Genomic DNA, 16,708 nt, shown 5'->3' on the forward strand with positions numbered 1-16,708 from the left:
CTTACAAATTAATAAAGGTGAAATAATTATGAAGGTTATTTTTCTTGTTTCTTTCCCATACCACCACATAAAAAAGCTAGGATTTCAGCATTACTTATTTGTGAGTGTCTAATTGGCTTAGCTTGCCCTTTAAAGAAATACTGCCCATTTTAGTAACAGAGTTAAAGACCTAGGAAGTTTTAAGAGTTTATATGGACATCAGCATGCACATGCATAAAGAACATCAAACTCTGCCTCTCAGCTTCCCAAAAAGAGAAACAAAAGCCTTACAGCTCTGCATATGTTTCACTGTGCTGTGCCGTCATGTAGAAAGATCAGGTTTAAAGTCTTATGATCCTGCATGGAATTGCAAAAAAAAAAACAACCCCACCATTATCTGCTAAGAAATACCCACTTGATTTTGCATCAGAAGCATTTGTAACAGTCACAGCCCTGTCTTCCTACATAAAGAAGTGGCAGTGTTTACCAGCCAAAGATGAGATACAGAATTGGATAAGGAAGCATGTGGGAAGTGGATGAATAACTTTGCATGAATTACCTTTCAGTTACTTCTTCCATTTAAAAGGATCAATAATAATATTAGTCATTAAGATTTAAAATAACATTTGGACGATAACACTGCAAAGTTACAGTAGAGGTAGGAATGTACAATATATTAGGAAACCTCTTTCACTATAACTTTGAGGCATCTGGCTGATGGTTACTGCCAAAGACTGAACAGCATCTGCTCTTACTTTAGCAGTTTATATTCCGACTCTAGTGAATGGGAGCACAATCTCTGAAACAGCCTTTGGGGAACACTACTGAGTTGCTTGACAGAGCTCTTACTCAGAAAAGAGAAGGAGATTAATATTACAGAAAACTTGAAAGATCTAGCTTCTGAGAAAGAAAGAAGAGCAGTTTCCTATTACTGTACATACCACAAATCTCTCTTTTACTAAAACATTAAAAGCGTGCCCCAAAACTGAAGTGATTAAGTATGAATAGACTTAAAGGTAGAAAATAAAGTCTGTTTAAGTCCTATTCAGGTAAAACAAAGAAGGAACAATGTATTTTATGTCATTTGTCAACAGGCTTAACAAAAACAGAAGAATGAAGACTCACGCATCATTCTTTTTCCCAATGTGCTTGAGAAGGTCACAGCTTCCTTTGCTTACCCTTCATGTGTCTAGGCACAGCAACATATGGTAAGACTGAGTTTTGTCGTGACCTTACAGTGTCGTTATTTTAAGTGCCCAGTAGTACAAACTACTAAATTTGTGTGTGGTCCTATGCAAACAACAAATCTGGCCACACAGAGTGAAAACGAAGCTCCTAAAACTTCAAAACCAGCTGAAGGAATTCTCTCCCCAAGAGTCATAGATCCCAGATAGTAGCCACTAGTGAACCCCACAGCCACTTTCAAAACTATAAAAGGCTTCATGTAAAGCCAAAATAAAGCTCTAAAAGTGGCTTCAGGAGATCACTAGGAGTGGCCGCTCTTCTGGATTCACTACTTTTGAGAAGTAAATCCCTGCAGCTGCTTTTAAAAGCTTTGAAAGTTTCATTTCAATTATCAAAGCCAATAAAGCTTCAAAAACAGCCATAGGGATTTGTTCCTCAGAGGAGCAAACCCCAAAAGGCAGTGATGAATAGAGTGATGGATTCTGTGGCTCTTAAAGTATGTACAGATTCCTTTAAATCCTGCACTTGTAATTACAGCTTCATGTTGTGCAGCAATTGTTACACCCAGACAGTTCATTAAGGCTTATATGGCAAATTTATTACTGATTTCCCATTCTTTTAACAGTTTTATATCTGCTTCCTTTTTGTTTCCTTACACCATTATTATCTATTGTGTGAGCACTCTGCACAACAGTTACTCAAGTTTAATTGAAACCTTGTTGGCTTCCTATCTCAGGTGGTGGTGAACCATCTCACAAAATGCTGTGCATACGCCTTCCCAGATAGTATCACATAATGCCATCATCGCACCATCGCAACGTAGTAACAACAGCATGCAAAATAATTTATTTCTCCTAGAACTTAAAAGGGCACTAGTTAAAATCCAAGAATGAAGCTTGACAATAAGCCAGTGAAAAACTTTACCTGCAACTGCAATATAAAAAAGGCTTCCATTAATTCAATGAACACAAACACAACATTTCAGAAGTATCATGACTTAAAAACCCAATGGTACTGATGTGTAACAAGCTTTTTCTATCTTTAAAATTACTAGATCCCTAAAAATTTTACTAGTGATACAAGCATAGTTCTAAAAGAAATACATGAATCACACCCCTACATAATTTGAGCTTAGTATCTAAAGACACTGATAGCTCTGAAAATATCACAAAATCGTGTTGAAAAAGATGCATTTAGGTACTAGAACATACACAGTATATTAAGTATGTCATATGAAATACATTCTGAGGATACTTACAAACCTTAAAATATCACTAATACTGATGAGTTATTTTTCCACTAGTTTTTAACTTCTGTTTTCAAATAGCAGAACAAAAAAATACACTTTATCACCAGGACAAATAAACACACCTTTTAAAAAAAAAAAGCTATGCGAAAATCACAATTAACTTAAACAGATGCACGTGTTAAGAAATAACTGGTTTGCACAGTGAAAGAAAATTCTGACAGATAAATTCAACATTGTGTTAAATGTTATTCACAGGTGTCCTCTGTGACCTGTACTACTTACTTTACCTCTCTCTTTCAATCTTCTCATGTGTAAAACATGAAGGAGGATTGTGAGAAATAATTAATGTTTGCAAAGAGCTTTGAGATCCTTGGATATAAAAACAGAGGGAAAGCATGTTTAAAAGCACCAGTATACTTTTTTTTTTTCAATGTGACATAATTAACTTTTATCACAAAAACCTTGAAAGTTTAGTAATACAAGATCAAGCAATAAAACTCCTAAAAAAACAATCTTAAGCGCTAAGCATAGTCAGTTATTCCAAAGGAAACACTATCAAAAGGAAAGGACATGGTTCTCACCAATTTCAAGTATGCGTTTATGTAGAGGTATAGCAGCAAGAAAGGGTTCATCTTTACAGGACTGTATCTGAGTTCCAACCAAGTCAGAGTTGGCAGCCAAAACGCGGGCACTTTCTTCATTAAGATTAACACCAGCCATAGAGGGAACATCACTGATGTCATCATCATCTCTATGATAATAAAACAAACAGACAAAATAATTCTGCATGTGGTACATTCATTTTGTGATTATCTGCTTTGCAAGAAGTCATCATCATTGCAACATGCCCGGTGGCTGGGCCAACTTGAGCACAACCACCAAGTTCTCTGTTTTCATAGAACATATTCTAGATTCAGAAATAACTATTTCTTTGATCACATTAGGAAAACTTTGGAAGCAGAACAATCTGTCTGTACCAGAAGGTGTGACTGAAGTGTCCTTTCTTCACCTGAGGGTCAGTAATATTAATGAAACCAGGATGGTCAGGCAATGATCACCATTAAAGACACAGCATTTGGCTAGTCTTTTTATGCTGAAAACTAGAAGTAAAATAATAAATAAAAACTGCACAGACATTAAAAGGAAAAATATGAATTTGGAATACTGCATTATTTCACAAATTCCTATCAAAATGGACACCAATAGTCAGGAAAGATTCTTTGACCACAATGAATTCTTGGGTAAATTTGGGTTCCAAGCGTGGTTTCAATGTGCACTGGTACTTTCCATGGCAACATACAAAAATTAGCTAAATATGTCAAGTAGTCTTAGAAAAATTAGATGCTATCATCTTCTCAAATACAATTTGAGAAGATGATAGCAGGACTTCACTTGTTTGCCCTGCAATAGCCTTCCTAACAGCTTGAGGAAGTACACTGACAAATCTGAGTTTCCATACCTGTATCTCCCAAGCATCTTTTACCTCTATGAGGTATGACTCATAATTGCGGAAATAACCATCTGTTTTTCAGCACATTCTGTTTAGGACTGTTACTGACATGAACACTATTTCAGCATATTCTAGAAGCACAACTTTAGAGACTATAAACATGAAAAGACTCACATACATCCAAGTCTAGACTCCAACTACTGCATAAAGCAAACAAATAAAAGCTTAATTTGAAAGATTTAAAAACCCAAAACATTACACAGATGCAATCCCAGAATATTTTCTGTCACTTGTTACAAGTTCAATGCCTACAGTCAAAACCAAAGCTACAAGTAAGGTCTGAGGACAAAATGAGATAAATCTAGAAATCTATTATCTGTCCCCTTCTACACTTTGGTATCTGCACTAGAGCAGCCCATTCTGGTGGAAGACTTCTATGTTTTCTTAGAGAATGGATTTCTTCAAGAAGGAACTTCTGTTCATATAAACCTGGATAAGTGTGCTTAACAATTGAGGCAAAAAATGGAAAATTTTTCAATGATTGCCAGAAAAATGCTACACAAACGAGCTTTTATTATTTCCCATGAGTACTAAGCATATGATTTCTTCTCTGTGAAATTCCTTAGGACAATATCACAAAATTGATCTTCCAACTTGACAGTTTTCATGAGGAGTCTAAAGGATTTTCACTTTCACATTTCCCATAGTATGTGTATGATACTCACAGGAGGGACACAGGAACTGCCATGGAGAAACTGGGCTCCTACGCATTCAGTGCATGGATAACCAAAAAAACTCTTCCGCCTTGTCCAACCAGTTGTGAAACTGTCCCCAAATACCACAGCTGATAAATGTACTTGGCCACATAGCAATTAACAATGATTTAAATATTTCAGTGACGAGTTAAAAGAGTCTAGCTATAAATGAAAAACAGGAACTAAAGCTGAAGAAAGGGGGAAAACTAAGATTTTGGGAGGTTAAAAACCTCAGCACTCAAAACAGAAAAAGCATCACCCACCCAAAGTAACCTACCCAGGAGTCACAAGGCCCAAATCCATCAGGCCTTTTAAACAGCAGCAAAACCAAATACAGTTAAAAGGAAGTTCTCATAAATCAGACTTGAAACTATGTAAGATATAAGAAGCCACTGGAAAAAAGAATTAAGCCCAGAGCTTCATCTTCTTCAAGCAAACATCCATAAAAAAGTCAAGATAGCACTCTTGACTTCAAGAAAACAATTTTAAAAAGTTTATACTGACCTCTACTTTTACTTAATAGCAGAGAAATACAATCTATCTTGTACCTTCCTTTTGTTTAGCATTTTCACTGTTCCAATTTTAATTCCTAGTATAGGTCTGAGAACATATTATAAATAAAAAAATATTGCCTGAAATAAACCCACACAATTAATTTCAGCACAAACCAGGATTCCAATGAAATTACCAAAAATCAATGCAACTGCACTTATAATGATCATTACTAACTGCTGGAAAGAATAATTTTCTTCCATCTTAAATTAGCAATCTAATGCAAGTACATTTATTTTTTTTAAATGTTACATGGAAATAAATATGTTTTAAGCATAGTTGGGAGTAAAAATTTTTCAGTCTAAAGGGAAAAACTATCAATATGTTCTTTTCAACTTTGAGGAACTTCATCATGAGTAAAAGCTTGGATTTGGATACTGAAACACACACACACACACACACACATTTACATATTAAGAGGGCTGGCATTCTTTCAAAACTGTTTCCTATAAAAGTCAACTTTTAAGTCCAGTTGAGTTTCCAAAGTCATCCTGTGGAACAAAGATGCCATCCAGTGGTCGTCTAGATTGATGATTAATGTCTATCTTTGCCTTTTCATCCCAGAACAGTATTTAACAATTTCATGTTTCTTGGTGTATATTACTGTGCTCATACTAATTACATTGTCTCAGTAATTATTTCCATTTTTTTTACTAGATTAAATTCCGAGTCTTATGGGATAATTCTAACATCCTGACATACATGCTATTTTTAAAACAGCACGGTTTCTCAAACTCCTTCCAAACACAAGCTGCATCTTAAAATAGTCTGAGCTGAGCTCTTCCGCCTGCATTCAACCTCCTGTAACATACCTCCCCCATCTCTTCTTCATTAAAAAGATTTGTGCAATTACAAAAAATAATCTTATCTGAAAATAAGAAAAAACAAAGTATTCGCACAGTTGTCCATAACACATTAAGAATGGTTCTGTCCGCTTCTTGCTTCATTGCGCATGCAATGCCACTGAGCCTTATTCAATACAGTTAGGAAGTGGGAGGATAATACAAGAGTACAAACACCATATCTCCATCCTTGAAGATATGTAGACTGGCCAGCCCCTGATCTAACCAAACCTGCTCCAAGTCAGAAGTTAAACTAGTTGACCCCCCAAGGTCCCTTCCATCTGAAACTATTGTTACCTAATAAAAGGGAGAAAAAATGTTTCCACTAGTTCTATATATTGGCCACAGTCTGAACTATGGCTAATTTGACAGTTTGCTACTTTCATTGCTGTCAATGGTAGATTATGTCAGTATGTTCATTTCTCTGGACTACAGAAACCTCTTACAGTACAAGTGCAAGTCTGGATCTCTATTGTAAACTAAACAAAAAAATATAAAAAAAAATTTCAAATTTGCATCCTCAAATACTAACAGAGTTGAAAGTTCAACTAGGTGGAGTATGTCTAGAGCTCTCTGAAGAATTCAGCAACAACAAACTTTAATATCAAAAAGTGACAGTAATTCATTAATACAACAACTTTATGTTACAGAAGTTCTGGGTTGAAAACTCTGCTTCATAAACCAGCTACTACAATATCCAGTAGAGTTCATTAATAAATACTGACATTAAAGGTTAAGCTGTAATTTGCAAAATTCCTCATTGCTTTTATGTAATTCTTTCTTCTATTTTCCACAGTCCAGAACAGAGGAAACTGAAAATAACAAAGTTCACATTTCCATTTCTAGTGACCAAGATTTTGCTCACAAAAGTGAAAAGCTCAAGTAAGTTATTTTAAAGAAAGCAGAATATAAAATAATGAAACAAATATGCAATAATAAAACACTAAGGGCAAAATAAATTTATACATAACACAACTATTTTTCAAAATTCTTGCTTTGCTTTAGATGCTGGTTTGCCTTCTGGCTAAAAACACATTCTTCACACACGCTGGGAATGCTGAGGAAAACTAGTCAGCATTCAGAGGATTAATACAGATTTCCAGCTCTGTGCCTTCAGGCTTAACAGTCAGACATCTATTTGTCCTCAGGAGAGGTTAGGGGTTGAAATGCAAATATGCAAACAACTGAATTCTTTGTTACGATATCAAGAAAAAGCTTGATCTTTGCTGCTGTTTAATAAATCCTTGAAATTTTATGGACTTATTTAAATGCAGCTTTGTGTTTTACTATTTTGAAGGAGAAAACAATGTAAGGAAACAAACACATTCATTCTGACTAAAATTTGTTCTCTAGAGGAAAAATGACATACACCCTTGACAGCTTATTTACCAAACTCACTAAAGATTTATTGATTTATCAATCAGCGCCTTGAGCATTTGCTTCTCCCCAAGGGAAAATTAACAATTCCAGCTAACCTAATATATTCTATGTATAAACTAAGTGAATGCAAGAATCAATCCTGGCACGGTTTACAACATCCAGTTAAAAAAAATGCTGTCCCTTTTGGTATATGTAAAATTGAAAGCTGTACTAACGAAGAATAAATGTTCATGTTGCTTACAAACATAAAAAATACTTATTAAGACAGTACAATTGAACCCAACAGACATTTTAAATCATTTAAATACTCAGTGGGAGGCAAAAGCATTGGAAAATAAAAAATTGAATGATTTTGCTTCTAGATTAATACTAAGTACTACCACTATTAGTTGCAATGCTGACATGCCTCAAAGCAGAGCTGTTTCAAAGAGCTACAAATTCTCTTCTACTTCACCTGCAAAAGCATAAGCCTGAAAATTAATTACTGGCTTGATGATGTCAGAGCAACATAAGAGATACAGAATATGAAAATCTAAGAACACTTTGTCATGTAACAAAGAAAGAAAATGTTTAAACACAAATAAAATGTACTTTCATCAGTGGAAAAAAAAAATTATGGTAGCATAAGCAAAATGCAGTAAAGACTAGCTTTTCACTACAAAAAGTAAAAATATCAAAATACACATTAAAAAAACTCTGAAGTACAAAAGAGCTGGTGTAGCAACTCAGTGCATCAATGCTACTGTGCTGAACCTTTGCAGCACCTGGTTAGTACAGGGACCCACAGAATGCCCCAACCTCTGCTACTGAAGAGTAAGCACGTGAAGAATATATACAATGATGTCTTCTCTTTACAACCAGGAACAACAACCCTACACACAGTCACAAACACACACAAAAAAAAACCAAACAAACAAACAAAGCAAAAAACCAAACCAAACAAAAAAAAAACCACAAACAAACAGAAAAAAAAAACAACCCAAAACTAAAAAAAAAAAAAAAACAAAAAACAAAAAACCCCAAACCCACTAACAAACCCGTACAGTATTTTCTCTATGCTGATAAGGGCATAGCTGCAGAAGCTTAAGGACAGGACACCTTCTCGTCACGATACATTCCATATGAATGTTAGAATCTGATAGCATGAAACCACCCATTATTTTTTAAAAACTTCATACACATCATTCCCTTTACCAGAAGTTTTATTATAACCCACAGAACTGAAGGCTTTACTAAACATTAAAAAGTGCATTTAGGGAAAAATCCTCAAGATATGTTGTGACCCCCTCCTTTTTAAAATAGAACTAAGTAAGCAAGTTGTCACCCAATAATAGTAAGAAAAGGCAGGAATTATTGTAAAACACTGCCCTCTGGTGTTAAGCCAATTCTAAATTCTATTTTATATTTAAGATCACCCCCCAAGCACACCCCACCCCACCCCCCCATCCCCCGCATTTTTCTCTTGTTATTTTTTATTTTTTTACCTGAAAGAACCACCTCCAGGGTCATTCAGCTTGTTTTTCTGATTTGCAGAGACCTGAACACCAAAGCCCCCAGGACTTTTGCTGGCTTGTATTGTTGGTGCCTTCCCTACTGTGCCTGAAAAACACCAAGCAATGTTATTATGAGCTGTCTTAGGCAATTTACATCAAAGAACCTTCTGTCCAGGAACTAAATTTAACTGTCTGTAAATTGCAAACAAAGGAAGTTATTATTTTTAAGGATTACACTGCTGAAGAAGAACAATTTAAAAAAAAATTTACATTAACATTACAGTTTGTTCAATATTTATAAGATACTGGGGACTCCAAAACTGAAAACCATTTGCCATAACTGGTTATAATACACATAATGGCTATAAGTGTGTTTGCAATTGCCATTAAACCACTTTTCTAGCTAATCTGCACAGAATAAAGAAGCAGAATTTGAAATGGTGTTGATACAGACGATTTAAGTCACTCAGGGGATTAACTATGCCTTTTACATTTTTTATATAGTCATTGTTCTTGGTTACAGTGAAACGCATGTATTTTCAGAGTTGAAAGCATTAAATATTTTAGAATATTTCATGTTGCATGTAAAGGAAAAGACACTTTTGTAAAATTTGACATAAATTGGAAGTAAAACTGGGCTTTCTAAATGAGCCAGGCTGTGGTGGACCATTCAGCTTCTTGTGACAGTAAATTAAAAAATTTATACTAATTCCTCTCTGATATTCAAGGCCAGGTTGGACAGAGCCTTGGGTGACATGGTTTAGTGCAAGGTGTCCCTGCCCATGGCAGGGGGGTTGGAACTTGATGATCTTAAGGTCCTTTCCAACCCTAACCATTCTACAGTTCTATGATTCTAATACCTAATAAAGTTTGTGTTGCTAGTTAGAAAAATCAACAGACCCGTATTATTACTATTAAAAATATTTCATCAGTATACAAATGAAAAATGAGTGATAAATGGAACTTTTGGAGTAAGCCCTCCTTTACTACTTAAACATGTTTACTTGGGTTGTATTTTATATTTCCTTCAATCCCACCTGTGTTTTGGCATGTGAAAATAATTAATTCGTGTCTGCTTAACTTAAAAGATCTCACCTTCTTTTCAATCAATTTTATTGAGCGTTACATACACATAGTACTTAAGACTCTGAGAGGATATGAGGTTATTTCTACACATCTGTAACTCAACTGCATATAAATGACATGCTATGAACCTTAGTAGAGTTGCATTACTTTTCTTTCAGGAATTATAAAAACCTGAAATGTATTACCCAAACAAATCCTTGTGAGAACACTTCTTTGCTAAAACAAGTGTTAGCTTTGAATGAGTCCAGCATTAATTTCTTTTATTTTGAAGTCTTCATCAACTTCAACATATGATCATAAAGCTAAACTGATCTAACAGTATTTGTTCAGTTCTTCAATCTGGATAAATCAACCATTGTGTGGACTCTCAGCATTAGCAAATACAAAACAAGATTTAGGACCTGAGGCTCCAAGCCTGGGGAACAAAAAATATTTTGTCATCAGAATATTCAGAGTCCATGAGATGTCATAGATAGCATTAGTTCATGGACAGGACAGTTCATCTATCTATTTAAGATTAACTAATTGAAAGGTATGTGAACAGTACTAAGTGAACTGGAAGGAAAGAAATAATAGAATAATAAAAATTAGCAGATCTCTGCTTTCTACAACTAACATCAAGGAGATTAAAAGTGTGTTAACCTTGAAAATTATTGCGGTGGCAAAATTAAGGTAACAGTGGCATTAACTCCTCCAGAATTACAACTACATTCCTTTAGAACTAGTATTAACAGTTTGTTTTCTACAGATGATATGATAAATTTTGGTAAAAAAAAAAGAAAAAACAAAAACAGGTACAGCAAGAGATCAGTTAGTTAGCTTCCTGGTGTCAAGAAAAGAGTACGTCTACACTGGATATGGAAAAATAAGTCTCACTTTCTTTCACCCCATGTATATGTACTTCCACTCAAATGGATCTGCTAAAGTAAATATAAGTTTTGGGGTGACATAGAAGCTTTCTGGTTTAAATCACAAATCACCTGTGGGCCTAGATAGTTCATGTGATTGGTAATGACATACAGAGTCTTTCACCACTGCATCCTTGTTTCAAAATTTTTAGTAGCAAGATCTAGAGAAATAAGCCCAAATTTAGGAGCTTAGTTGTATTTCGGCACAGGTTAAATAGCTGCAATGAATATGCTGGGTAATTATTCCATGGCTCAATTCTCCCATTCATAAGGCGCAATTCACCTTACTATTATACTGACAAGTGATCTGATAAAGGAGCGTGAATTTTTCTGGCTGTAACTATAGTGTCACTTTCCCCAGTGTGGAAGTAATTTTATTAATATCAGAGTCCTTAAAGCCTGTTTATTTGTACGACTGCTTTAAAAAGCGTTATACTCTGTTCACATAGATGCGTTAAGACACAATACACTAGGAGGTTCACTCCAATCTGAGAAGGAAAATGCACCATTTGGTGGAAGGTGGCTCAATTCTGGTGTAACTAAAATCACACTCCACCGAATTATACTACTTTATTTTTCTATATAGATCATATCCTATTACTATTTACTTCCTTCTATAGGAACGCCTAGGCCAGTATACAACATCATTATACTGGTGTTTAACACAAAGTTTTAGCAATAAATAAATAATAAATATATAAAGTTTTAACAATATATCAAGATCAAAATAATCTGGTATCTGACCGTATGCCGTAGCGGCATTTCTTAAGAGCTGCAAGCACACAGACAGACTTTTCACCAGACAGGCTGCAGAATGGGATGTTTTCTAAATTCTTGTGTAATTAAAAGAACATAGTGGTGAGCTTAAACAAGCTTGCAACTAGGAATATGCTCATCTGAAAGCAGGGGTTTGCATGAATTTGCCTTTATGAACCATTGCCTTCTTTAAGTCAGACTGCCAACTAAGTTACATTTTGTTGGCTGATCAATTGTTATTATGAATAAATTTGTATTCCAAAACTAGTGTTTAGAAAACAGATGCCAGTATCATGCAAATTCTTGGCACATTGTTGACTTTCACAACTCAGAGGCTGAACAAGCACAGAAATTAAATCAGCCTTCAATATCAGACACATTAGTCAGAAGTGGAAGTTCACGCTATAAGATGCTGAATACCTTTCATGTTAATAAAGTCAGGACATGAGTGCTATCAAATATCTGGCAACTTTAATGGCATTTCTTCCTAACTTGGAAAAACAGCCTACAAGATTACAGCAACAGTTTGGTCTCCATGTCCATTCAACCTTTGGATTCTCTGAAGAGAACGGCAGAACATCAACTGCTGTTAACTGGTTTTGATGCTTTCTTTTCCCAAGAGGACAGAGAAGACCAAGCAGTCAAGTCAAATAGGCAGGAACACATTTTGTGAGTTTAAACGAGTTTGATTTCCGAGTATCTAAATATGACAAGCTCTGTATTCCATTACAAACCCTGAATCATCTAAATGCCCACACCCAAAACGATACTTGCACACATGATCAGGAAAAATAAAGACCAAGCCTAGTAAGTCTAGTGGTGGAAAGAAACAAATGGTTATTTATTAGAAAGTAAGAAGGCTTCAAGAACCCTCTTAGAAAGTGGGATGTATAAGCCAGGCATTAATTCACCTGTGCAGAGAGATATGAGGAACTTGCACTCAAGCCACTCCTCTTGCTCCCCTGGCTGATCATGGCATGTCAGTTTGCTGCAGTTTGGGGTTGAGAAATTTCTCTGGAGTTCCTATCTTGACCTCTGTAGCTCCAGACACAGTGACTATCATGTTCTGCTTCAGCAGTAAGTTAGAAATAGGGTGATTACACTGAGGCATCTTCTAGGTTCAGGGATAAAACAAACTGATTTCTTTCTCGGCCCAGAGTTACAAGCTTAGGACAGTAATTGTGACGTTTTTCAAGAACCTTCCATGAACAGCTGCTGAGCAAAGGACTAAGCATGTGAGTTCCAAAACATTTAGCTGTGTTGGTCTGAAATACCTTGAAACTGCATAGCAAAAACATGCATTCCTCAGCCAGCATGAATAAAAAAATATATGTCAAGCCTGCCAATGTCAACACTTTAAAATTTTCCCATGCTACTAGTTTGTATTTACAATGAAATTCATACAAAGGTAACAATCTCACTAAAACATTTAAACCCATACCTTGTGGTCTAATGGTCTGAGTTATTACCACTGGCATCCTAATCTGGGTAGTCTGGCAAGCAGGGGTTCGTTTCACAGTTTGAGCAGATGTTGACTGGATAATCTGCTATTATTAAAAAAAAGTATACTTATATTATACTCTTTATACACAAACACACACAACGTAAATACACTAACACCTGTAATTACTAATATAAGCATGTGGATCTCTAAAAGCACAACCAGCGAGTGACAAAAGTCATATTCATGTAATGCATGTGGTTGTGTGTGTGTGTATATACCTATTTTGTCATTATGCCTTAAAAAAAAAAAAAAAAAATCATACTCGACACAAATGTCATGTCACAACCTTCATCAAAAATCTATATCAAAGTAAATATTAAAGTTTAGACTTTTTTCTTCGCAAGTTTTACTAGGAAGAAAAACATTTTTGTAGAAGAAAATCCTGCAACAAGTTTAGTGGTTTCCACCTACAATCATGAGGCCTTTCACTATATAGCTACACTTAAAAAAAAAAATTTATTAAAAGTAAATTCAAAAATATCATGGGTTCTGAAGTCAGATATGCACAAGAAAGAAAATAATGTTTTGTAGCAATCATGTACTATTCATCTTTTAAATGTTAACTGGTTAAACTCAAGGTTTCACTTACTACTAAGCCAAGTTCTGAAGCCCTTACCCAAAACTGAAACTGGGTTAGAAACTTATAATTTGACCCATAAACAAATTAAATCAAAAAGAAAAAGTCCGTAAGGGTTACGTGTAAGCAACAGCAAAATGTATGTTCATGAAATCAAGGACAAGGTAGGCATGCATGTAACAAACAGAGGAGTCTAAAAGATGTGTGAATGCTTCAGAGCTGGAAAAAAAAGTCCATACATAAACTTGGAAACAAAATATGGGCAAATAGCTGCAAATAAAATAACCACAGCTCAGGTATGACAACTTGAGAAGTCATCTGCTCTTCAGTCACAACCGTGTTAATGTGTCTGCTGTTCCCAAGTTACAGGTATCAGTCTCATATCCACAGGGTGCAGTATTCCCTCATAGAGCACAACATGCCACACAACACATGGCTACTTGAAGCAAACAGGAACCACTGCACCTTTGTTCAGCACCAGTTGGCATTATTCTTACAAATTATATCTAAAACTGTACTATTAGCTGAATAATGAATGGCCGCATCTCTGACTTGCAAGTATGCTATGGAGAAAGGAAAGGAGAAACAGCATTTTTAAATGAGATGTAAAAATAGAGAATAAACAGGCTATGGAATAAATAAGAAATTGTTCCATCAGCAGGAACTACAGCTCCCATGAGGAGAAGGTGAAAACTACAAACAAGAAAACAGTAATGAGGGAACAAGACCTGTGATGTTGTCTGGAGAAAAAGAAAAAAAACAAACCCAAACCAAACAAACAGGGCCATTCTGAAGTTACAAAATTGCATCCTGTACATCCTAAAATACAGCAGTTTAAGTCTTAATAAACCTGTGGATGTAGAAGTATTAGCAATAGCTACCTTGTAGAAAGAGAAAAAGGGAAAAAATGATTAAGGAGTGAGCTTTAACTACAGACAATGAAGGAAAATGTACTAAGCACAAAAATGGAGCAAATGGATGTCAATTTACTTGTTCAAGACAGGCAGTAAGTATATAGTGACATTCTGAGAGGAAAGAGTGAAGTAGCTGCCATGCTTAAAACAGGAAAGAAATAGAGGTGGCAAGTAAAAATGAGGGGAAAGTGGAATTTGACTGCATTTTGATGCACAGGAAACATGTACAAGTGTACATATACATGTACTTTCAATAAGTAAAGAGGTAGAACAGCCTGCAGAAAACAAAAAAAAAAAACAAAAAACAACCCAAAACATTGGTACAAAACCCAAGGAGAATGTTGCCACTTTCATAGTAATTTTTTGGGTGAGTTTTCAGAGAATAGTGAAGAAAAGCAGCCACACCTTAACTGGGCAGAAGCCAGGGCAAAAAGGAGATGTGTGTGACCTGTGGATAGAATTACTATCTGGTATTACAACAATTGTCTGTGATTTCATTTTTTTTCCTCTGTGAAGCAAGCAACTTCTACAGTTCAGAATCAAGTTCTATTTCACCTGTTCAATATTCCCATGTGAATGCCCTAAAAGATTACCCACTAACACCATAAAAGACAGAACAGCATTTAACCATTTTAAGATTACATAAATAATGCTAATTATTTCCTTGCTATCAAACACATTCAAAACTGTCCTTTGGTAAGTACGAGGACTTCAACATATGTAGAAGTGCTGCAAGTATAGAAAATGACTGAAAAATAACTTTTCCAAGGGGCACAGATCAAAATCATCATCTTAAATTTCATACAGAAACCAATCAGCAACAAGTGTATACTCTCTAAAAGGAAAAACAGCACCTGAACTCAGAGCAACATTTTACACTAACTTATATTCCAGTTTCTATGCCGTTTTAAGATACCTTTCAACACAGATGTCATCTTCAGAACTGGAAGTGATTAAGGAATGAACATTAGCAATTTGTTTCTGAAATAGAATGTGTAACCTTCCTTGGCAGCAAACAAGGAACATAGTAAATAATGATGAAACAATTACTTGTGCATTAAAATTTATAAACAACCTAAACCACTCTTCATCAATTAAAATAATTCTATCTGTTCTAACTCTCTTGTCTATTTTGCTAACAGCATAAACATATATTATGTCCTTAACTCAGCATGAAAAGTATAGACAACAAGCAAGGTACTAGCAAGCTAGTCTGGGAGATTGTTAACTAACTATATTATTTCATATTTCTCACACCTTAAAATCACACACGATGTGTGTACCCCATTTATTGCTGTCTCTTGATACGCTAAATCGATGCTAAATGCCCAGATGATCCATTCATGAGGACAAATTTACTAACCCAGCCTGACCTAGAAGATTCAGAAGTGGATGTTTTAGTATGCTGAGGTTATCAGAGATTACTTCAGAAAAGGGAAGATCTTACTGCTGTCTGCAACCACCTCATGGGAAGATGTAGGGAAGACAGAGCCAGCCTCTCTCAGAGATGCAAAGCAGAAGGATGGGACACAATGGGCAAAAGTTGAAATATGGGAAATTTCAATTTAATGTAAGGAAAAAAAAAGATTTACCACAAGGGTGGGCAAGCACTGGAACAGGTTGCCCAGAAAGGCTGTGTAATGTCATCTTAAATATGCTTCAAAACATGACTGGTCAAGGCCCTGGGCAACATGCTAACCGGTAAAGAGAAGGCTGGACTAGACACCTCCAGTAGTCCTTTCCAGCCTTTTATGACTACATCCGTAACCATATTATCAATGATCTTACAGAAGTGCTGAGTCAGAAAAGGTAACAAGACAGACTACCTTCAAAGTTTACAGAAACTGTTAATCGGTACATCTCCACTAAGTAGAAGGGAAGCCATTTTCATTATTTCCACCACTGAAGACAAGCACAACAGAAGAACAGTAACAACAAAGTTACAGAAAACAGGAAAAGATTTAATCTGATTTAGCCATTGAAAAATTGGAATATAGTAAAACTACCAAACAAAATTATGATCAAGACAGTACTGAGACAGCAAGTACTGTCATATATCTCTTCCTTTCATTCCTCTT

The 16,708-nt window shown here is 35.4% G+C and overlaps 1 protein-coding gene across 8 annotated transcripts in view; it reads right to left on the minus strand.

The window, feature by feature from the left end:
* Window positions 1-16,708, minus strand: part of LOC134156620 (transcription initiation factor TFIID subunit 4-like) — a 149,818-nt gene that overhangs the window by 104,746 nt on the left and 28,364 nt on the right. For 6 of the 8 annotated variants that reach the window (XR_009961976.1, XM_062604850.1, XM_062604848.1 and 3 more), the window contains 3 exons: window positions 13,077-13,182; window positions 8,877-8,991; window positions 2,995-3,164 (listed from right to left, as the gene is read on the minus strand). Coding sequence is in view for 7 of the 8 variants with exons in the window: in XM_062604850.1 (XP_062460834.1) it covers window positions 2,995-3,164; window positions 8,877-8,991; window positions 13,077-13,182 (391 nt within the window). In the remaining variant the exon portion in view is untranslated. Of the gene's footprint in view, window positions 1-355; window positions 2,089-2,994; window positions 3,165-8,876; window positions 8,992-13,076; window positions 13,183-16,708 lie in introns of those variants that run through there. The other 2 variants (XM_062604852.1, XM_062604849.1) reach the window with 2 other exon arrangements.

Source organism: Pezoporus occidentalis, unplaced genomic scaffold (genome assembly GCF_034315485.1).
Source record: "Pezoporus occidentalis ecotype Australia unplaced genomic scaffold, CSIRO_AGI_Poc_V1 ctg89, whole genome shotgun sequence".
Classification (NCBI taxonomy): Eukaryota; Metazoa; Chordata; class Aves; order Psittaciformes; family Psittacidae; genus Pezoporus; species Pezoporus occidentalis.